The 24,663-nt window shown below is 39.9% G+C and overlaps 1 protein-coding gene across 1 annotated transcript in view; it reads left to right on the top strand.

Moving 5' to 3' along the window:
• Window positions 1–837: 837 nt before the first annotated feature.
• htr2aa (5-hydroxytryptamine (serotonin) receptor 2A, genome duplicate a) overlaps window positions 838–24,663 on the top strand; it is a 63,008-nt gene continuing 39,182 nt past the window's right edge. Inside the window, exon 1 of the mRNA XM_075478783.1 lies at window positions 838–1,675. Coding sequence (XP_075334898.1) covers window positions 1,276–1,675 — 400 coding nt within the window. The 5' untranslated portion in view covers window positions 838–1,275. The remainder of the gene's footprint in view (window positions 1,676–24,663) is intronic.

The following is a 24,663-nucleotide window of genomic DNA, read 5'->3' as shown; positions in this document are numbered from 1 at the left end:
TTTTTAGTTGTTTTCTTCTTGAAAAGTAGCAAGGCATGGGAGTATACCAAGCGGGAAATAGGAAGGTTTGTGAAAGAGCGTGGTCTGTGCCGGTTCTTGGAAGATGTGGATGGAGAGTGACTGACATTTTCCACTGAGGGCTTATGCAAGCAAGAGTGGGAAAAAATATTACTGGAATATTAGGATCTCTGAAAGACTGACATTGTTTTTTCTTAAAAGGGATCAGTGGAGTATTCTCAAAGGACTCTCTTAACACAAACTGACGATAATGTGTGAAGGAAAAATGAGAGGAGAAAGTTAGTGACACGTGGACACACATGTCAAATAGCATCATGCTCATCATCCATCTCTGTCAGCTGCAGAAGCAGCCTCTCAGGTGCAGGGATGAGTTAAAATGAGAAGGCAAGGCTGGCCAAGGATTTTCACACGCATATGACAGACAGCGCACACTATGTAATTAAACCCTTGAAAGTCTGCAGTTTTTGGAAACTGAAAGTCTGCAAATTTAAAATTTCTTTTGTCAAACTGACCAGGATTCAAATTTAGAGGTTCTTGTTTCCTCGTCCTCTGTAAGGGTGCTGGGCTTAAAAGGAAACAGACCAGCTGGGAAACTGGTTCAACCATGAGATGAAATTCAGATATTTTAAATCCCAGACTTCACATGGACCCAACATATCTAACATGAGTGCTGCTTTAACAAGCCAAGACTTTAAGGATGATAAACCTGAACTGGCCATTGCTCCACTTTCAAGCGGATTCTTTAATCAGAAGATAAGAGTCCTTTTTCGCTTTTTTGGTGAAGACATGAGTCACAATCAGTCCAGTGTTTGGTTTTGAATTTTGCGAGCAACTGGAGCTCTTCTGTTTTTTGTTTGTTTGCTGCTCCAAGGCCATAGGTGATGATATTAACAGAGCAATTCATTTTTCATCCACATTGCCTTGTGCTTTGATATAAAACAGCAGCTCTTTTTGTTGCGTTAATATCAGCAGACTGCTGTTTTTATTTCCCCTCGTGAACATCTAGAGTTGAACCTCAGTTTGAGGCTTCCGTTTCCCCAGAGGTGATGGAGTTAATCAATGATGTGCTGTATTGAATTATGGTTTATAGCTCAAGGGATAATAAGTGATGTATTTTTTCTGTTCATCTGGACAAAGATAACAGAACACAGGTAAATGATGATCACTATTTCCACGTTCTTACCCTACTCCGACTCATTTTCCTGGCAGCAGTCCAGCAGCAGAGACGTTTATCATCAGTGTTACTGAGCTGACATCATGAACCTGCGGGGAGGTAACATGTCAGAGTGGATCTCCAACACTGTCAGGGTTGTTTCTGCGTTGGAGTCCAACCCCTGGCCTTCATCTGGCCTGGAGCTAAATAACACGACAAACCTGGGTTGTCAAGGGAGCGACATGACCCACAACTGGTCGCACCATAACGGAGGAGTTTACGGCTCTCAGTGTGCTACCTCAGAGCAGCCGAAGAACTGGGCAGCTCTGCTGATTTTAGTTGTCATCGCTGTCACGGTGATGGGAAACATTCTGGTGATCCTAGCAGTCTCCCTGGAGAAGAAACTGCAAAATGCCACAAACTATTTCCTGATGTCACTGGCAGTAGCTGACATGCTCCTCGGCATCTTGGTCATGCCGGTTTCCATGGTGACCATTCTCTACGGTAAGCATCCAGAGCCACTCACACTGGGCTTTCTTAAGTTTAGTCATTTGTTGTGTTGCTGACTCGAATCCATCTTAATTCCACAGTTTTTTTTTTTTAAATCAATTATTTCATGACTTTACTCACTCTGCAGACGAGGTTTATATTTGTGGCAACGTAAAGGGAAGAAATATCAGCTAAATCAACTTACTGTTGCTGTAAGTTAGCTTTTGAAATGGCTGGTCCTGTGTCTGGAACTGTTTTGCAGCAACCTAAGCCAGAAATCATGCATGACTCTGTGGTGGCGGCGGGGGACAGATGGAGAGCAGCAGTGAAGGAGGTGTTCAGTGCTGTTGTTGACAATGTGTTTATTTGGTGATTCTGTTCTGTGCTGATTCTGTGGAAAAAGAAAGTGGCACAACAGACGTCTGTTGAACGTGCAGAGTTGAATGAAAGATCCCACAGGGTCATGTTGCTGTTATACTGTATATATAAGCAGTCATGGCTTGATGATGATAAGATTTTGGGGGTCTGGGGGGCCCAACATGCCCCATCACCTCCAAGTTCATTGTACATATGGACCACACAGCAGACTACAGTTTTCAGCTTCATTATTTTCCCCAAAGCCAACCAATTCTACATCCGTGGTGGATTATTTGCCAGTTCATGATCATTTGATCAAATTTGAGGGGGTAGCAGTATTTCTCCACATGAATACTGCATGTGTTCCCCTCTGGAAAGTTAGATTTACCAGCTTGTCATACCATCACCTACTCACTTCATTCACAACTTGCATAAATACAAATATAAAGCTGACAAAGAGCACTTTAACTCTCACACCAATGATTAGTGTGAGGTAGAGAGAGACAAATATCCAGAAGGTGACAAAACTACTGACTTAAGATGAAAAGTAAATTGAAATTTTACTCAGAAGACATCCCCTGTGAGTGTTATTATTACTGTTGGCAGCATTTTGCTGCTGTAGCTGGTTACAAACCTTTATTTACTTGCATACAACTGAAATATTGTGTGCGTCTTATCAATATACCACACTGCCACTGGATCAGATTAGTTCAGAATGTCAGCAGAGAGGTAGGTAAGAAAAACTGTACAACAAAACGCTAATTAAAAGTTGTGAGGTTAGGTCGCCCAACTTTTAGTTCCCAGTCAGAGAAGCACAGGAGCAGCTGACAGCCTATAGTATAGTGATACAAAACAAGACTTAAAGGTGTGATCTGTATAATTACATCAGACATTGTTTAACATTGAAATGCAACGCACCACTGATAGTGCCTCTGTCCTGTACTCAGGTCTAATATCCTTCCAGGTGTCAAAGGCCTTTGATTTTTACTTGAAAGTCATCATCTGGAGCAGGTTTGAACTAGAAAGCAGCAACAGCAGCAGCAGCAGCACAGTTTCATCAGGAACATGTCATCATATATTACAGTGTGGAGGCATTCAAATCATTTGAAATGACAGCAGGCAGCACAGGCTTAAATTTTAAGTGTGACAGTGCCGACATCAGCATTACTGTCAAACCCGAACTGTCTAAAACTGAAATCAGAAGACTTTGATCTTACAACTGAGGAACATTACAGATGTTGTAAAAGTACAGTTTAAACACTACAATTACCAAGCCTGATGAGACTTGGTTGAGACTTGGAACGTGTGCTATAGAAGAACTTATAGAACCTATAGAGCATCATTGGCCTTAGTGGAGGATGCATTTTCTGTTCAATAGTTTTTGCAGGTATTTGGCAATAAGCCAAAGCATCAGGCAAAAAAAAGGGCCAAGGGCCAGTGTGTTCGGTTAACTTTTTTAAAAAGGCCACAAAAAGTGACACAAAATGACCACAGCTTAACTAAGAGTCTGAGGGTTGTTAACGTGTCTGTCCCCACTGGCCTGTTGTCTCATGATCCATCATGAGATGGACATCCAGACAAACGGCACCTGCAGAACCTTTGTAACTGCCCTCTTCTCTTATGTGAGCACTCCTGTCATTCTCCTGGAGGATCAGGTGGCTTTGGATTGTTGCTGCATGAAGCTGCCAGTTTCCTCTGCTCCTGCTCATTCTGTCTGCTGATCTCTCTGAAACCATTCTCCCACACACACATCCTTCATTGTTGCCCCTCTCTCACCGATCCTCGCTCCCTTACCTCTCTGTGAGCCACTGCTCACATAAGAAGCTTTAAAACCAAAGTGGCAAATTCATTTGCATGAGAAGCAGCGCAGTGAATTAGTAAGAAGGGAGAGCGCTTCCAAAAGAATGAACTCTAGTGCTCTTTGCTCGCTTTCCCCCGCTGTTTTATGAGAAGACAAAAGAACTCATTAGCCACACCAAACAAGATAAACACACACTACAATTATTTTCTCACATTCTCACATGGATTTCAGATGTGTTCACTAATTCAGAAAGCAAACTACATTGTTACCAAGTGAGAGGTCATGCTGATCAGAGAGATGAGTGACCTCAAAAAACTCAACGTGACAGATGTCAAAAAGAGGGAGATGAAGAGATGAACCGTGATAGGTATTTAACTATTAATGGAGTCACTAATAAGGTTATGAGAGCACACATGATGTGCATGTAGTAATAGTGAGATTAAAGCAAAAAATGTGGGTTTCACAAAATGGATTGTGAATATATAACCTGCTTCTCCCAATAAGTAACAAAAGATCATGTCTTTAGTTGCAGGAGTGCCTGATAATGAATGACAGCTCAATGAAACTGCAAAACATATGAATGGGTCTTTATTATCCTCAATTTGTGGTTCTGTGTAATGAAACCCTGTTTTAATCTGCTCGTGTTTGGCCCTTTACACTGACTACGCTAAATAGCTGGAACTCAGCATTTAATGTAAGCATTCCTAAATTAAAGTCCTTTAAATGTTCTTTCATTGGACAGATATTCCTGTCTTAATAGTTTCAATTCCAACTTTGTTTCTTAATAGCCATGATTTTTCCATCTCTTCGACAAAAAAGCTTATGTACAATAACTTGATATCCAAAGGCTTTGGGCACCATTGCCATGGAGAAAAACTACTCTTAGATGTCAGTCAGAGCTCTAGCAGAATCAATGAGTCATTCTCTGTAAGCTGTTCTTTGGAGATAATCTTTAGTTTCTGACCAAAAAAAACTGGGATTAGAACCAAAATGCACCTTGTGACTTGCAGTCTCACCTTGTTTTTGTATATGAACACTTTTATGTCTTTAACTTTTTTACAAGTTAACTGGTTTATTTAAACTTATTTCTCATTATTGTGGCAGTCGTATGAATAATGACCATAGGTTAAGCAAAATGACTCCATAGGAAAGCAAAGATGCTAAAAAATCCATAACCTACATACAAAAGACGAAAAAAAGAAAAATCATAAAGATCATAAAGCTGCAAAGTGAATACCCTGAGGTGTAAAGTGACAACAAAGACATGTAACAGACACAGATACAAATAATTTGAGATGCCATTTAACAACAACACGGGGCGAAACAACAACAAAGAAACAACAGTAAGATGTAAAGCAGCTGCAAAGAAACATGAAATTATAATGAATGACTTAAAAGACACTAAAAGTGGCTGAAAATTGTTTAGCATCACTCTCAGCTAGTGTTTCTGCCTATGCAGACGAGTTGGGGGTCTTTCACGTCTGGACCCAGGGGATGATTGTCTCCTAATCCACCCATGCCGAGTAAAGCCTGTTAGCACTGTCTCTGTGAACACATTGCCATCCACAGCAGTTTACCTCAAACAGCAGCTGGCACGGCTGCTGACTATTGGTTTAGCCAGAAATGGAAATATCCGACCTTAAAACCTTCACTGAAACAACATTTTCTCTTTACTACTAACAGGGTACATCTATGGCATCTTAGTTTTGAGTGGCATTTTTTTTGAATGAGCATTGAGTCACTGCTTCTCAGTGAGGAGGTATGGTCATATATGTGGTGTAGATATGCACAGGTTTATTACATGCATGTCTGTTGAGAATCCTGTTGTTTTTGGGTATGTTGGCAGATGGCCCAGCAATGATTGAGAGATTTAGCTCCATTGTACAAATATGTCTTAAACAAACAATTTAAGCCTCTTGATCGGTTTGGGATTGACGTAGCATTGTGGCTGTGTGGACCCAGTGGAATAATGCTTGATTTTTGTCTATCTCACATGAAATCACAGTAGTCTGATGCATTTCTTTATGTGACGTTTTGGTTTGTTTCTCCTCATCTCTGCCTCGTCTTTGTCATGCTTTCCCTCAGGATGTTCTGTCAAAACGGAGTTGAGTGACTGATTCACTTTATCACCGTACACAATCCTCCTGACACTCATCTCAGTCTTTAAAGAGCTCAAATAGAGTTCCACTTGACTAGAATTTGTTGATGATGCTCATTTAACGACCATCTGAAACAGAAAACTGTCCCTGGCTCTGACAAACATTTTGCTCTATAAGATTTATTTGAACAGATTAAGGGACTATATTAATTTGCCACATAGAATAGTTAATTCCAAATTTGTCAGACAGTTCAGCACAGCACATTTCTATTTATTCCAATTATGTAATAATTGTGAATGGTAGAGCTGTTTTGAAAGAAGAGATCTCATTGTGACTAGTTTAGGAACCACAAAACTGGCCGAATCAGAAACTTGGCTAATTGGCCAACTTGAATAATAAACAGCAGACTTATAGATAGAAATAGTGGTGCTTATATAAGGCTTTATTAATCTTTTTAGACGGTCTGAAGCACTTGAGAAAGAGTCTACCTAATACCTTGTAAGAGCAGTCAGGGTTGCTGCATGAAGCAGTTACATGTCTCAACAAAGACTTGATGGATGTCAATGTCGTTTTGTCAGTTGTCGGTTTTTCCACCGCAGCGGTCCAGGCTGAAATCTCTAAAGAACTATTGAATGGATTTCAGAGGAAGACTGATTCTCGGTGCACCAAACGCAGCCAACGTGCATCAAACCTGCTGAACTGAGGCTGAAAGCGACATACTAATCAACATCTGTGTCTGTCTCTTCAATAAGCTCTTCTGCTATTGTCCAAAGGATCCAAAACTTACCGTATCGCCACAACATGTTACACAAAAGATGGTCCTACTTACTGAAACTGGGATATGCTGTACTAATTAAACATTAGGTATCGTTCATTTGTTAATATGTATTACATCACTCACTTTTCAATTCCCTGGAAAACAGTCAAGCTTTTCTTTGCTTATTTCGATTTCTTTTTTTTTTTTCATTGTTTTCCAAAAGCAGCAAGACTTCAGGGTGAATTACTGGATACTTTATTAACTGTAAATAAATTGTTCACCAGCTATTGCTACTGTGCGTATGCTAATGTTTGTTTGTTTTTTAGCATTTTGGGCTACTCTTGAATTAAAAAATGTTTTTATACACTTTTATGAACTATCATTACAGGTTCTGATTGGTTGCTCAAGCTGTTCGGGACTTTTAGGACAGGTTTGAAATCAGGGCTCCATGATGGACATATTTAACACAAGCAAAAGACAACCCAATCCCAAGCACTTTAATGTTACAAAAAGCCTTCAAAGCTTAGCCTTGAACAAGCCAGTCAAGTCCTTTAAATGTGTATCTGACTGGCCTGCCTTCATCATGGAAATGAGATTCCATGGCTGTCGGAGTGTACAGAACCTGGCCTGTCTACTTAAATTTCAGAAGGATGATAGGATGAAGGAGAAATTCATTCATTTGCAAAGAGCAGTAGTTAAACACGGCACTTTAGATGTTGGAGGAACTCTTTGCTCTTTGTGTCTCAATAAAATTGTACTGCATCAAGTCGTTGTATGTCCTTCCAGCATTGGTGTATCAAGTACTTAAAGCTACTCATTTCCGCTTTCCGCCATTTAATAAGGGCTTTCTTTTCAACCACACGAGTCTTTTTTGCATTGGCAGTGACCTCAGCAACAGCTCTGCCTTTGAATGCAGGTACAACTGCGCTTTACCTTTTACATGCATGTCTTTTCAGTTCCACGTAAAGCAGAGAATCTTTTGAAAGGTTTCTTCTGCAGTGGTTTCAAGATGCCCACTTGAGAATTCTTATCACCATCTAATCATTTTGACAGATTAATTGATTAGAGCTTTATTTGAATGGAAACTTAACTTAAATGTCTGCAAAAGAAGAAAATATGTGCAGGCACACAATGTTGATCCGGCTAGACTTGGTATATCAATGAGGATTACCATGTCCTTGATTATTCTTTATCTTGATTTCAAAATCCTCATCCTACTTTTCTGTTCTACAATTAAAATTGGTGTGTTCCAGTGCTGTCAATTCTCTGCTCTTGAGTTCCACATTAATGACCAAATATCATACCAATAAATCTTAATTTCAAATGCTAATATTGTCCCTCCTTGTGAGTTTTTTTTTTTTTACTTCTGTTTCATGGTTAAAGTCCTCATCATCACTTTAGCGTCTGGGGGGGTTGACAACAGCACTTTTGTCATGAAAACTTCAGGATTTTCCCTTTTATGGGTGTAATCTGTTGCTTCTGCAAATTTCCAAGTGATCAAATCTTGATCCAAATATACATCTCTGGAGTTTGAAACAAGTGATTACTGCATGATATATGATTAAATAAAATGATCTTGTATGAAGACAAACAGCATTCATATGTCCATTTTTAATGCTCAGCTAAGGTTATCTCTAAGTTATAGAACTTTTTTTAAACTTTGGTATCCTTACTTCTTTGTAACAGTTATATAATCCCAACTCCAAAAAAAAAAGTTGATATCTGAAGAAAATGGTGATGATGGTGCTGTGACTCACAATCTGTAACCTCAAAGGTAGCAGGTGGAGTGCCGAAAGATGAAAGGTTCTGCAGGCAGTCTGATCAGAGACAGCCATTCCAGTGAGAGAAGAGTCATTTAAGTTAACCTGTGACTGAGCAGGTATGGGAATAGAGCTGTGAATGATAACGGGGAGGGAAGAGGTTGATTTGGGGCTTTAAATGAGAATGGACAGGAAGGTAGATGGCCTTGTTGAGCAGAGTATGCATGCTGGCAGGCCGGGGATTGTCTGAGACACAAGGGAAATACAATCGGTCAGACGCAATTCCCAAAAAGAAAGACCCCCTGAACACAAATCAGCAGTCTGAGAATGCATGTTAACACCATGGTTGACAGAACAATGTGACTGAATGAGAGACAGTGTAAAATACTGCTGGAGCTGATGAGCTGATGAGCTAATGAAGCGCAGGTGTGCCAGCTGCTGACAGCAAAGAGCAAGAAATATTCTTAAATCCATGAACACACACACAAATACAGAGACTAACAATGAAGCACTGGAGGCAGAAGGGAACGTGTTTTACAGGAACACAATAAAATAGGTTTTTACAGATCATGAGTTTTGTCAAATAGTCAAATAAATTAGCCTCTTTAGTCTTTTTTTAATAGGTCCTATATATGTCCTATAAATACTCTACAAAAAGTGCTTTAGATACTTCTTCTATTGCAATATTATCGCATTGTTACACAAAGTTGTGCTTATACATATGATATTAGAGCATATATACAGTATTATTTCATCACCAAGGCTCATGACTACAAAAGCAAAAGATAATGTTGTGACAGGTTGCTCACACTCAGACAGTTTATCCTTATGGATCACAGTCAGCACAACTGGTAGAAGATAAAAGAGTGTCGCAATGACAGCTGTGGCTGCATAGCCTGGGAATTCCCATGCTGCTTTGCGCGCGATTTCATTCACACTGTAAAGGCAGCCTGGAAACCACCGCCCTTATTTTTGCCTGAGTTAGGGAACCAATCACAGAACGGGGGGGCAGCAAGACGAGGACGACGTCTATGCGCGACACCGAAGCTTGTAGAGTGTTAATCCAACATGGCAGCGGACACAACGTTACCGTTCGATGCAGCCTTAGAAAGTGTTTTAAGTAGCTTAGAACGCAAGTTTACTTTTAAAAAAGAGCAACGTTTGGCGTTGAAAGATTTCATTGCCTCGTCGAATTTCTGTTGCTCTACATACGTCATCTGGTATAAGTGATACAATTGGCTATGAATCGCGCGCAAAGCAGCATGGGAAGAACCAGACGCCATTTGATAGACATTCGTAGCGCCCAATAAACGGCTCTAAGCATTCGTAAACCACGCCTCAAATACGAGAAAATGCACACCTAGTTCCCAGACCACCATCTCATCGAGATGTGGACGCGTCAGCCAGGCTAGTGGCTGCAGGGAATTGTGGGAGAATTCAAACAGCTCTAATCATGGCTGCCATTTAAATACTTATGAGTCATTTCACTCAGTTAGGAAGGTTCCCCAGCAAAATAGACTCTGACAGCGATGTTAGGTTCTGAAATATCTTCTATCTGAGCAGTGTTTCCAAAGTATCTTCCACTATGTATACAAGGAATAAGCAAAGCTAACCCCAACATCAATTTATCAGATATTATTAAAATTCAAATAAGATGTTGGAAACATCCATTTTATACACGCAGCATCCTGCCAAAACAAACAAGAACTCACATTGCTTCCCTTTGCCGTACTTATCACACCACAGATGTTCTCAGCAGGGTTCTCAGTTTTGCCAACATATGATAATCTAATCGCATGATACTTTGCAATTTGCTTCAGCAGTAGGAAAATAACTATTTGGAGTTTAACCCCATATCACCTCGTTATCATTTAAATGCAATTTTTTTTTTGACATCCAGCGGTTTTGCTTTATTAAATGGTCTGACGCAGAAATGTGTGCATATTTGTCACTTTCAGCTGCAATTTGTGGTACATAGCAGGATAAAATAAGACTAAGCGGAGTGTTACACCTCCTCAAACGTGTGCATGTGGCATTCTCTGTGCAGACTCAGACAATGTGTTGGTCCAACGTGAAGCCAATTCAAAACTACTGTCTGCAAGTGTTTAAGACCATAGGCTGTACAAAGATGTATAAGACCAACAGAAGTAGTCTGCCTTGTGATTCAGCAAAGGGTGCTCCTGTATCAGCTTGGTAGTAAAAGAAGCTAATGTTGCTAATTCAGTTTTTGCTACATTGTTAAAATGGAGAAAACTAGCGAGCAAAGCCCTCCTAAGAAAGCATGACACGTATTAATCTGAGAAGCAGACTTTGGAAGTATTTTAGATTTTATGCTGTAAATGATGTAGTAATGAACAAAGACAGTTCTGTTGTTGCAAACCAGCTCTTTCACTCTGCAGCGACAACAAATCGAGTCCCCTGCTACTTTGTTATCCACCCAAGTGAAGCAGCGGATTCCCCACGTACCAGTGGGTGAACATTAGCTACTGTCAGTCCCAGTAGCTTCTTTGTCAGCTGCTTGTAAAAATGCCATCACAGACAAGATAGCAAGACTTATATCAAAAGATTTGCAGCCCCTCTGTGTTGATTCAGGGGAGGGGATTAGGAACTTATGGTGCTTACGATGGATATGGAGCTACAATATACTTCACAGTTGCGTCCTGCATAGTTAAGAGCTTAGTGGAGCTGTTGCCTCGGACAGTGTGAGTTTAATGTTTGTATGTCGTTGGATATTCGAGCGCATTTGAGGAATTGAGTGTTTATTTAAAATTAATTTGAAAGTGTTTTTTGGAAAAGTAGTGCTAAGACTAACATTCTATCTGAGGGATAAAACTTTGGTAAAACTTAATAAAAAGGAAGAAAGAAATTTAAATGTAACTTTAAATTTTAGAGTGACAGTGACTTGCCACTTGTTTGCCAACAGTTTTCTTATTTTTCCATCCAGCAGACAAAAAACAGATTCAGTACTTCACAAGGACAATGTTATTAATAGGATATCATCATGGAGCATGAACGGTGCCTTGACATGTCCACCTGAATGAGCAGTAGTGCACACTGTGAGCCAACCCTTATCGCCCAACAATAGTGTTCCAGGCTTCCCTCGCAGAGGGATGAATGCAGCTGAATGGGAAGAGATCCCTGCGGCAGGATCATTACCTTCTGGAAAAACTGAAACCAGAAGCGAGATTGCTGTAACAGCAGCAGAATAATGATTTTATTGTCATTTCATGCAATATCTGTTGGTGTCATTCAGGCAACAGTTGAGACTGCATCTTTTCTTGTCTCAGTTTCATGTCCTTATGGTGAGATATCATACCACTGGTGCCGTCTTAATGTTATCATCGAGGTAATTGTTTTGTTATTAGACAAAGTCAGTGAATGATTAGTACGATAAATCATGTCATCAAGCAACAGATGTAAATATAGCAGAAATCACATAACAGACAGAGAGCTATTTGTTATTTCACCTCATCACGTTCCTAAGTGACTGAAACAGCAGCTGCAGTATGCACACCGCTCTGCACGATGTAAGCACCCAAACATTCACACATAAATGGTCCTCAAGGCTGTCACTCCGAAACAAAGCAAGCCAGGAGGCCTTCAGAGGCATGCACTGTCCCTAGCACCTCACAATATGCAGATCAAGAATGACGTGATGATTAGGACAGAAAAACTATACAAATCAACATTAACTAGATCGCACCTTGCATGGGAGCCAAATTGTGCTGCTGGCTTCTATAATCTTCTATTTGATATCTTGTTGGTGGTGTAATTTTTCCCTCTGATCAGAACTCCGGAGCATGAAAAATGAGTTGATTTATTTGAATTATGGTTAACATCAATTCCTTTAAGCTTGAATACCAAAATTAATCTTATTAGAGTTTATTCTATTACAGCTTGACTATTTTCCACGGATTTCAAAGCATTCAATACTCATTTGAGTTTTTAAAACGTTTTCGATTTCACTGATGGAAGGAAAACAAATAAGTTCAATAACTGAAGGGAATAACAGTGTCTTGTCTAGTTTTCTGACATTTTACACACTGAACAATCAATGATCTCACTTTTATACAACAAAAAACAAGTGTTAGGTTGGTTGATAAATGACAATATACTGCATATATACACATATTTTTGTAGTTTTGGCATAGGCCATTTCAAATATAACCTTACCAGAGGTTGTCTGTTTGTTTGTTCCATCATTATTGGCATAACAGTGCATGTTGGCGATGAGTCCTTCACAATAAGCATACAAAATGTTCAGTTTGGTGTCACATTTCCACAGTTCTGTACGCCATGTGAAGCAATCATTTACCGTCAAAAATCCATTCATGTCTTCACACTTTCCACTTTGTCCTATGAGAGTTCCAATAAGTTCTTTCAAATGGGATGACAGAAAGGCAACGTTCCTCTCAGCCAGTTTTATAGATAAATCTGCACTTCTTCCTTGAGTTGCTTCTTCAAATTCTTCATAATCAAATCTGATGTTTAAAATGTTTTTAATATGTCTTGCACTCATGATCATCTATAAACCATTTTGTGTACCATTATAACCCTGTTTGGCTCACAAGAGTTCATCTTTTGTAACATCAGTTGTGCACATTTGGCCCTTTCGGGTTCACTTTGGTTGTTACTTAAAGCTCAGAAATCCCTTCATATATTTAGTTCAGTTTGTAGGCTAATATGTGATGATTACACTTGGTGATATCAACACGAGGTCACCGGTGCTGTGACATGAGGTTCACTGTTGATTTGTACACATACAAAGAGTTCTTATAGTTTATGATGACAACACCAAAAGGAGACAAACAACTCAGGACGTGTCTGTTTTCTAGCTGAGTGCTTAAATATGCTCCTGTTCTGATTTACTCCCAGTGGATTAATCAATTACATTTGTAAAGCACTTTTCATTTCATACAGAATCTCAAAGTGCTATGCTGATGGTGGCAGACTACTGGATTGTAGCCACAGCTGCCCTGGGGCACACTGACAGAGGCGAGGCTGCCATGCACCGGCGCCCCCTCCGACCACCACCAGCAGATGGTCAACCTAACATGCATGATTTTTTTGGACAGTGGGAGGAAGCCGGAGTACCCGGAGAGAACCCACGCATACACGGGGAGAACATGCAAACTCCACACAGAAAGGCCCCAGCTGGGTGTTGAACCTGGAACCTTCTTGCTGTGAGGCAACAGTGCTAACCACCACACCACCGTGCAGCCTAATTGTAATGCTGGTTGTTTTTCTGATCAGTCGTGCATCTCTATCTTTATATATTTTTTTCTCTCTGCTACACTTGAAGACTGTAGATGAACACCAGAAGCACTGACCTGACAGAAGTGGCTGTTTGAGACGTTGTGTCCTATGACATGGGGTGTTTTGACACGCATTATACGCTCTGGCTTGAGGACATAACAGCTCTGGTCTTATAGAAAATGAAAGATGTCACAAAGTTAGATTAAACTGGGTTGCATGGTAGGGTGGTGGTGGTAGTCACTGCAATCACAGCAAAGCCCCCTACACTCTTCTGTGTGTATCCTCCAGCTTTCTCCCACAGTCTAATAACTTTCTAATACATTCATTGGATATTCCAAATCGACCATAGGAGTCAACATGTTTAGTTGTATATCCTGTGTGTCTCTGTGTTGGCACTGTTATGAACTTGTGGCAGGTGGAGGGTGTACCCTGCCTCTCGCCTGACTGGCAGCTGGGATAGGCTCAAGCCCCCCCTGAGACCCTCAGATGAGGTGGGTTTAGAAAATGGATCAAACTACAATATAAATACATATAAAAAAAAAAATTGCTTCAGCATTTCCTAAGTTTGTTTGGGACATGTATGCCTTTTATTTTACCAACAGGCTAAGGTAAGGTAAGGTGACTTTTATTTATACCCAAAGGTAGATTTGCCCTCTGCTTTTAACCCATCCAGGTTGGCACCTGCTGACACACACATGCACAGGGTCACACACTCAGAGACAGATGCCAACCTGGAGCAGTGGGCAGCCATGAATAAATAATAATAATAATAATTTTATTTATAAAGCACATTTTCATGCATAGAATGCAGCTCAAAGTGCTCTAACAATAAAAGAATTAAAAAAAACAAATTAAAAGCAACAAAGAATAGAGCACAGTGACACAAGAAATAAGGTTAAAAAAAAAAAAAAAAGGTAATGAAAATTAAAATCAAACTTATTAAAATAAATATTTAAAAACCAATACAGAGATTAAACAAATTTCACACAAATTGACTAAAAAACAACGGGGAACAGAAAAAAAAAGAGTGTTGATAGACGAATGACGGCAGCTAAGGGAATGCAAGTGTAAAAAGATGTGTTTTGAGCTGTTTCTTAAAAGTGTCCACAGAGGGGGCTGTTCTAATATGCAAGGGGAGGGAATTCCATTTTTTGGGTGCGTAAAACTCAAATGCGGCTTCACCAATCTTTTTTGGTGGGGGAGGTGGAATTTTCAGGAGTTTGGAGTCAGCTGACCTGAGGGAACAGGTAGGGGTGTAAAAGGACAGTATGTCAGAGATGTATGGAGGGGCGAGACCGGGGAGCATGGGGGTACGGTGCCTTGCTCAAGGGCACCTCAGCTGTGACAAGGAGGTGGACTGACACCCCTCCAGCTATCAGTTCCACCAATCTTCTTCTTTGAGTGGCGAGAGTGGGAATCGAACCGCCAACCTTCCGATTATTGGACGACCGACTCTAACCACTGAGCCACGGCCACCCTACATGAAAAATGTGGATGTGGTTTTACCTGCTGATGAAGTTGCAAAGCTTGAGATGTTCACTTCATACCTGTTCAACATTCTAAAAGTTGTTTCATACTCTTGTGACATTTGGATGATTTAGATGCTCCAATAATTAGTTGTCCCCAAAAAGGACCAGTGGAATTTGCACTGGTATCATATATATCTCCTGATTCTTGATAGGAACAAGTAAGTATCAACAGTAGGGTTGGGCAAGTTAATGTGTTTATTATTGCGTTAACTCGTTAATTATTTGACGCCGATAAATATTTTATCGCGCATTAATTCAGATTTTTTTTGGGGGGGGGGCTTTTGTTCCTTTAATGGATAGGACAGTTCAGAAAGACAGGAAGCAGGGGGCAGAGAGAGGGGGAACGACACGCAACACAGGGCCGTCCAATGCAGGACTCAAACTGGGGCCAGCTGCAGCGAGGACTATAGCCTCTTGCACATGGGGCACCTGCTCAACCCACTACGCCACGGACCACCCCTTATTATTTTATTATTGTAAAAGTCTGTTGCTCACAGGCTTTTATTTTGTAAAAGTCTGTTGCTGTCTGCTGGAAAAGAAAGTAATCGGCGGATCCACCAAACATGGAGAAGGGTACGGAACTTTTACTCGGCCATTTTCATTTTAAAGTTCTTCCAGACGGCGGAGTCGACAGAACCAAAGTCATCTGTAAACACTGCCAAGTTGAATTGTCTTCTCAGCGTAGTAGTTCCAGTCTAAAATATCAGTTAAAGGCAAAACACACAACTGATTGCAGCAAGTCATTCAAGGAAACAGACAGTGGAGCGAGGCTTCTACATAAAAACCACAGAAAGATGCTGATGTTAAAAGTGTGTTTGCGCAACAAATGTTATGGCACTTTCATTCATATGGCAGCACATTTAAAATAAAACTAAATGCTAAAAGCTATACACTTTGGATTCATTTTTGGATTTTGCGTACAAATGCAATTAATCAGGGAAATCGTGTGATTAATTAGATAAAAAATTTTAATCGTCGCTCAGCCCTAATCAATAGAAAATGAGAGCTTAAGCCTAACCAACCCGTCCAATGCAGGGAACTGCAGCACATTGAAAATGATAAAAAAAAATAAGGCTGCAGATCAGCAGTCCCACTGTGGAAGTTTTCTCGAAAGAGCAGCTCTACCGCCATTGTTTCCAGTAACTGAACGTGGACTATAGATGGTCTATGACTCAGTTCAAGAAGGGCATTTCGTGTCCTTTGTGTTCATCATGACAAAGCTTCTGATTGACCTGCCAGAGTGCCATCCTCACTTAATGGCTCATTAGTAAAAGGTAATGCTTATTTGACGTACATTTATTCACCAGTCTGCTGCTATCTCTGTCTGTCTGTAATGTGTCCAGCATCATGGATGAAACCTTTATGGTAACTGAAACAAATTTCTGATTTGATTGTGGATTTTTCTGGACTAACGGGCAGTCCAACTGGGAATAACTCTGCTGTTTGGAGTCCCCTGCCATCAGGATGTTTTAGATTCAGTAATAAGTTTAAGAAATGATTAATAGAGGCAGAAAAAAAGTTAAATAGATTAAACACAGCTGAGGAAACTGTTTTATGTTGCTCTGGAGTCTTCTTCTTCTATGAAAGACAAGGACTTCTGACAGGCTGTGGACACAGCTTAGACTTTAATAATATGAGCTTGCATTTTACCCTGAGAAGTAGGGCGGCTGTAACAAGTGTTATACAACAGAGAAAAACGCCTTAGATGATGATTTCATGATCGCCTTTCTGAAGCAGTTGATCGCCCAGAGCAAAAAGACCTCCAATTTCTCTCGCTATAGAAGAAGGGATGAGCATTAACTGCCTCAAATCGAGGCAAGAGGGACACCCAAGTGGAAAATTGCCCATGTTTTGCTCATCCACTTGTGCTCGACTGCATGAGATAGGAGGTTTTTCTTTTTGTGTGTCTCCTCATGGCAGAGGGAAGCACAAAGAAGCCCAAACATAAACAGAGCAGCGGCAGCAACAAGCCAGCATCTTTCTCCTCACCTCTTGCCTGGCCTGAAGAGGCAAACTGTAACACATGCAAACAAAAGGGCAGAGCCATTATCAGTCTCTGCCAGCCAAATGTGAGACAACAGGGCAAATGTTCAATCTGAAAGAAAAATGCCAAAATAGGAGCACAGCTGCAGGTGTGGGGAGTAAGAGACAGGTTAAGTGATACAGACGGAAGACGAGAGATAAGGACGTAGTGTAATGAGATATGTTAAAACTCATTATAGGTTAATAAAGTGGCTTAAGATTAAATTAAAATGAAATTTTATCTTCTTAAATGAAAAACTCTACATTTTACATTTGGATATAAAATCAAAAGTCAAACTTTTCACAAAATTCACCTTTTGAAATAGAAAATACCGCATGTTTTACCTCTTGCATTTAATGCTAAAGATATTCGTTACTTGTGATTAAAGGCAACTGAACAACAGATCTTCAATGGTGAATTGTGCCTCTGATATACACAGTCTCATGAGGCAGAACTTGAGTAAACAGTCACAAACTTTCTGATGTCGATAGCTGTGGACTGTCACTCGTAAAAGTTTTCTATTTAATTACTCCTAACAGAGGCGTATAATTAATATGTTGATTAATTAAGGCTTATGATGACTGTGTTTTTTCATGCAGTAATTTGGACCGAGCACAATTTCTTCAGTCTCAGAGGAGGAAGCTCACTTTTCTATCCAAGTCAGCTGAAGCTTAAAGTCATCAGCTTCTTTCTCACATGTGCAGGCGAGTGTATGGAAATACTGCATGTGGAAATGTATGCAGGGAGGGGGCATGTATACAGATGTTTTGCTGGAAAAAGCTGCATTCATCTTCCTGTTGCTGTCTTTTTTTTTAATCTCAGGTTTGGAACACCTGGGTGTGTTCTGTTTTCTGAGTTACAGCATTGAATGGATGTCATGTCCCATGTGGTATTTTTGTGTTTTTCTGGTTTTGTCTGTTTAGTTTCCTTAGTCCAGCCTTCCCAGTTCCTCACCTTTCCTCAGTTCCCTCCTGCCGGTCGTCAGCTCTTTTTTCCTCTGTGCATAAATGATCATAACACAAGTCACAATTTATTAAGGGTCTATAAGATAAGAATTCTGGTTATTTTACATGTTGGGCTGACAGCTGAGGCTATGCAATTCCTTCAAATTTACTTTTAACAATGAGTTAATCAGTGCAGCATATAGTGTTGAAAGTTCAACTAAGGTCTACCCAGCAAGATTTGTATGTAGTATGTTATGGTTTGAAATTTCCACATAGTGAAACATGTTTTCCACTGTGTGGAAAAGTGCAGGCTACAATGAGCCTGTCAAAGTAAAGCGTGACTGTACAAGCCTGGTGTCAGAAATCCTTCACATGAACACAGCTAATTGTGAGGTAGTGGAGGGATACACCATGTTGAAATTCAGAGTTCACCATTGAAAATGGCAAGCTTCCCCTCCGATGAGTGAAACTCATAAGAAAGTTGTGTTCCTGTCTGAGACCATTGGACAAGCCTGGACAATTTCCAGGGTGATGACAACACTACCGCTTCTGTAAAAAGGAATGATGAGCTGCTGTTTTGGAGCTTTCAGGTGTATTAACACAAAGATAAGGAGAAAAACATTAACAATAAGTTCACAGAAGTAATTGTTGCTGCCCATCAATTTGGGAAGGGTATTAAGGCCATTTCCTATTTGGAATCCATCATTCTAAAGTGAGGAACATTATTCACAAGTGGAAAACATTCAAGACAGCTTTCAATCTTCATGACAGTTCAACTAGAAAAAGACTGAACAAGTATGGCTTGTTTGGAAGGGTTGCAGGAGAAAGCCTCTTCTCTCTAAAAACAACATGGCAGCGCAGCTTAGGTTTCTATTTGCAAAAACAGGAACAGGTTCTGGATCAATGTCCTTTGGACAGATGAGACCAAGGTGGTGGAGTTTGATCACAATGCACAGCACCACTTTTGGAGAAAATCAAAAATCATCACACAGCATATCAGCACAAACACCTGATGGAGGCCTGATGATTTGGGCTTGTTCTGCAGCCACAGAGTCCACCATGAACTCCTCTGTGAAAGTATTCTAGAGTCGAATGTGAAGCCATCTGTCCGACAGCTAAAGCTTGGCTGAAACTGAGTCATCAACAGAACAATGATCCAATGATCCAATAATCAAGGTGCTATAATGGTCCAGTCAAAGTCAATAAACCCAATTGACGCCTGGATTTCAGCTGGGTTTAAATGCTCCACTGAAACTCATGAAGGTTGTAACAAATGTATTTCTAATTGTGATATGAGATTGAACTGAGTGCAGATTCCCTTACAGAGCTGCCTCTCTTTAGCTGACCAAATCCTGACTTTAGACTGGAAAGAAAATGAAGCAATATATTGTATACATGCATATAAAAGTAATACAGAGGTATTATCAGGAGTGTAAAGTTAGTTTATTATGAGCTGATATTTTCATAGTGTTCCCACTCTCACAAACTCTCTGAAACTGTCGCTTCTTTCATAATGTTGCATCAGATATGTTGAAGCTCACGATTGTTTGACTTTAGACGTCAATAGAAATTCACAGAGCAGTTTTGAGTCTTATTCTCAAAGAGTCTAAATCTTTTCCCAAATGTCAAATGGATTTATTCTTATACCTCAAAACACACTTATATAAATCCTTGCTCAGAGGACATTCTATAGCATCATTCTGCGTTGGAGCTTCTTTAGGAAGCACAAAGCCTCTCATTGACAATTTACTTTAAATATGAATTTGGCTTGGCTATAAATGAGGTACTCACAATAATAAAATAATTTTGCTTTGGTTTAGCTTCACTCGGTCAGCATACCTTAATCAAAATGCTGCCACAACATCTGCCTTCAGGTGTGATGATGCCGCTGTCAGTGTTACTGCTCCTGTCCCGTTTTCCCTCTCCTCAGGAACAGAACAGGTTCTCCCTGACTCTTGCATGAATTGCACTGCCCGATGTCTTGAGATTAGTCATGTAAAATTTTAAATTATGCAGCAAGATTCCTCACGCAGAAGATGCCAGAAATGGCATATATTAAAATTCGATTCAAAGGTATTTTCAAATAAAAATCTGAATTGGTTGAGAAATTATTGAATGCAATGCTGGGGTTTGCCCACATGCATGTGAAAACTGCCCAATATTAATTCAATTGTTTTTTTTTTGTGACACTGCTAGGATTTCACACTGCGGACAAACACCACTGTAACACAATCTGGAGTGAGACTGGATTGCTACTGCAGTGTAAAGGGGTCAATCACAGTATGCTGACAGAAACCAAATGGAGTTCAAGCACAGTGCAGCACCTGAATGGTGAACATTTATAATGGAGTAATCTTGAAGATCTTCTTTAAAAAAAAAAAAAAAAAGCCCTTGAGTGCCATTTGAATTTAAAGAGTTGATAACTGGCTTCATAAACATGAAGTAATTGTGAATTCTTTGCATCACCTGCAGGCCAACATTTGAGTCAAAAATACTCTGCAGCACTTCGTAACACTTTAATTAACTCTAGTCAATGCAGTATGCATCAATATTATCTTAAAATACCTCAATACTTGAATTGGCCTCACATCTCACATGAGCTAATTGTTGATGTGGTGCAGGCTCTCACACGAGGATGTGAACAACAATACTGAGATGCCCTAACAGTAGAAATTTTTAATCCTACCTGACACTTGACATGAAGAAAACTCCACTTTTAAAAATATTTTAATCATAAAAGATTAAGCAGGAACATTCTTTACAAAGCTGGTTCTTAAAGCAACCACTGATGCATTGTAGCTGAGTTACAGAAAACAACTCTGTCAAACTTTATTTTCCAGTTTTGAGATTCTGCTTTTCACTTTGTTCATGTTTGTTTTTGTCTCAGTGGAAAAGTAAACTTACAAACCACTGCAGTGGGTTTAAAAAGGGAGGACTGAGCATGTTGTGCAGTTGTGGTTCGCAGAACTGTTTTGTGGCAAGTGCGTCTAGAGAATTGTACCATAGAAAAAACGAGCTGCAAAACTTAGCCCACAGTTGTTGTTAACCCTGTGAGATCATATCATCTTCTCTTTATGTAGACTCCAACACTGTCAGGCTTGGAGTTAGAATGAATTTTGCTCCCTTATTCAGACAAATATGTCAGTGGAAATATGATTTTCAAATTTATATCTGCTCCTCATTTGTTTTAAATCAGATTAAAATGCAAAATCTAGGATTGAATATATATATCAGCCTGGACATTTTAGTCTGGCATTCAGGTACTTTCTCTCTTTGGTAAAATGTTTCATTAATCTTTAAGCTTGTCAAATTTGCCTGAAGGTTTCCAACGGCTGCAGAGTAATTTAGGAGTAGAAACTTAGAAGTTGCGTGTTGCAATCGGATTTCGACTGGAATTTATGTAAAGTTCTGCTCAAAAGAAGAATAAGACTGTTTTGCATTTTTTTTTTTTTTAAAAGCTCTCCAACCACCGCACTGACCTGTGGATCAGAATAGACTTATAAACAGCTAATTATGGTATTTATTAAAAAAATATGTGTTTGTCTGATTTTGTTGAAATCTCAAATATAAATACAAAGTCACATTATGTCAATCAAATTGACATATTTTCTGTTATTAAAGTTTTTGGAACAGATTGGGTTTTCTGTGATTTGCTGTGTCAGGGATACGTACATATGAGAGGTAGCACACTGGTATTTGTAACAAACCAAACCAGCGAGCTCTGATGATGTTAATTGTGAATAGATATGTCTAAGTTGGTGTCTTCCTGTTTTTGTCAAATAGAAGCAACTTGGCTCCTCCAGAACTGTTGTTCAACCGAAATGTGACTAAAACACATTTTTGTCATAACGGACTAAATTTAGAATATAGGTACTAAAATGACCAGTCAATCAGCTGAGCAGATGCCTGTCCACATATGGTGGTCACGTCTGTCCAGGTAGAGACCCGACGGCAGAACCAGAACCTGCCGGAGGGATTTTGGATCCCATCTGGTCTCAGATTCCCTTGAGGAAAGGGGGCAGCTGTGGGACACTGGGTAACAACCACATACATGAATGTAAGTGCTGCTGAAAGATTGAGTCTAATTCAGTCTGGCAAACATTTCTGTGTTGAACACAGAGTTCAGCCTTGAGAGTTTTCAAGGAGTTCCATCTCCGAATATCTTTTTCAGCCGTTAGGATTTCAGGTTAGTAAAACAGGATTATCGCTCAGCAAATTCACATGAAATGTGAATCAACCCTTTGTTATTCTGTTTTTAGGTGACAGTGTTTGCTCTGATCTCGCTGTTCATTGCAATTTTTTTTTTCAGGTTCTCTGCTAATTAACCGTCTGTTTGGTTCTTGACTCGTTTCTTCTGCACTGATCCACAGCAGTGACGACAAAGTTCCCAGCAGGAATAAGAACACTCCGACTCACATGGGAAGGATTAGATGAACCCAAATGAGGATTGTCCTGCTGGTTTATTTGCATGTATCGTGTTGTTAATCTAGAATCTAGTCACTATCACGTGTGCTGCAGTTTGATAGTGGTAATAAATTAAGGAAAGGTTTGCTTTCTTAGCACATTTCAAACTCAGCGGCAGTTTTATGTGAGTGGATTATTGAATGGACCCACAAGCAATTGCAAAAAGGCACTAAGTTCACACACCAGATGGTTTGTTGCACAGATTCTCTTATAATTGGGATCTCATAAGTATGACAAGAATCCAGCTGCCTGACTAGATAACGGAAGTCCAGTGGGTAAAAGTGATATTTCAGATTTAAAAGTGCCTGATGTATTATGACTACATCAGTTAAAGTCCCACCATGGCGAGTTGATATGTTGGCTCACAGTACAAAATGGAAAAGTTTACAATCAAGGCTCAAAAATTGCTGAATTACTATACTTAATTAGCTCTATTAGATCTGCCTCTTACAATCATAACATTTCTACATTCTTCATTATGTAAAACTGTCATGTATCTTCAAAGAAAATGTTGAATTACATTTTAAAAGAGGATCACATGCCTTTGTTTTTCTTTGCAATTTGTAATTCGCATTTATTTGGTATTTGATACCGAACAACCAAAACGTGTTAGAAGAATGTTTATAAGGTGGTAAAGAGCTGGATGAATGAATGGAAACTGTTATACTAACTGAGCAAGAATGAGCCCATCAGACCCAATTTTGCCTAAAGACTTTTTACTTTTTCAATTGCTGTTGCGGTTAGTTAGGGCACGACATTGAAATAATACATGGTAACAGTTTGGCATCACATCTAATGACCCTTCCCCTGTGCCAAACAACAGGTAATTTAAAATGCTACCATCGTGTAGTTTATGGGTCTTATACCTTTTAACATGTGGACAAACCTACCTGTTACATCTTTTCTCATGAAACCGAGGTAACTACAGAGATATAAAGTGACTAGGGGTTACAAAACAAGTGTCATGATGTGATGTGAAATACAAAATGACCACAAAGAAAAACAAATAATGTCAAAAAACACTCTTAAAAGATGCCACCCCACCCCCTGTGGAAAGTGGGCAGCCCCCTGACACCAGGGCCGAGACCCCATCACCCAACCCACGCCAGAGTAGCCCGGTTGCCTGACCCAGAGCCAGCAGCCATGGGCGTAAGCCCCTCCAGGGACCCCACCCACCTCTGCATGACAGCACCATCCGCAGACCACCAGAACCTTAACTAAGCCAGACACATAGCTCCCCCCCGAACGACTGACGCAGCCTCCCACAACATTTTAATTCTCTTATTTCTTATCCTTTTGCAGATTTATTCTCTCATTATTTCCACAGATGCCTTCACAGTACACGATGTGCTCTGACACATAAAAACAACAATAGATTTGTGACTAAACATCCCATGGGTTTTGGTCTTTGCTCCACTGTTACAGCTGTTGCAGGCAAGAGCCACAAAACCCAAGATGTGCCTCACATAGACAACAAAGAAAAAGTCAAGCTGACAAGCGAAGACATCAGGTCCCAGTAATCAAAAGGGCAACAGCAACCATCTGAGGAGAGAGACAGGGAAATACAATCAGGATGTGACAAAAGCCTGGCTGACTCAAATGGATGTAGCGATGGATTGGTTTGTTATAGAAGCTCGTGTCAATGTGGCAATAATGGCTCTGAGCGGCTCATGTTGTTTTCATATCAAAAACTGACCTTTCAGTATCAGTGATGAGATTCCAGGCAACTGCAACCAAATTCCAGTGTGGTATAATGCCAATTGTCTTTAATATTGCATTGGCCAAAAAACATGCGATGACCCAGATTATAAAATGATCTCTGTTTCCCAGCATCAATTTTGTGGACACTTTGAAACTTGTTCTGTTAAGGAATTTAATGGAGAAAACTCTTAAAGAGAAAACGCTCTTTAATGAAATTAAATACAGTAAAACCCACATCACTGTGCCCTGTCTATCATTCTTACTTTCACTGTCAGGAAGCTCAAACAAGGCAGCAAAATATACTCACGAGGA

The sequence above is a fragment of the Odontesthes bonariensis genome, chromosome 12 (assembly GCF_027942865.1).
Source record: "Odontesthes bonariensis isolate fOdoBon6 chromosome 12, fOdoBon6.hap1, whole genome shotgun sequence".
NCBI classification, from domain to species: domain Eukaryota; kingdom Metazoa; phylum Chordata; class Actinopteri; order Atheriniformes; family Atherinopsidae; genus Odontesthes; species Odontesthes bonariensis.
This window is presented reverse-complemented; position numbering and strand designations above follow the sequence as displayed.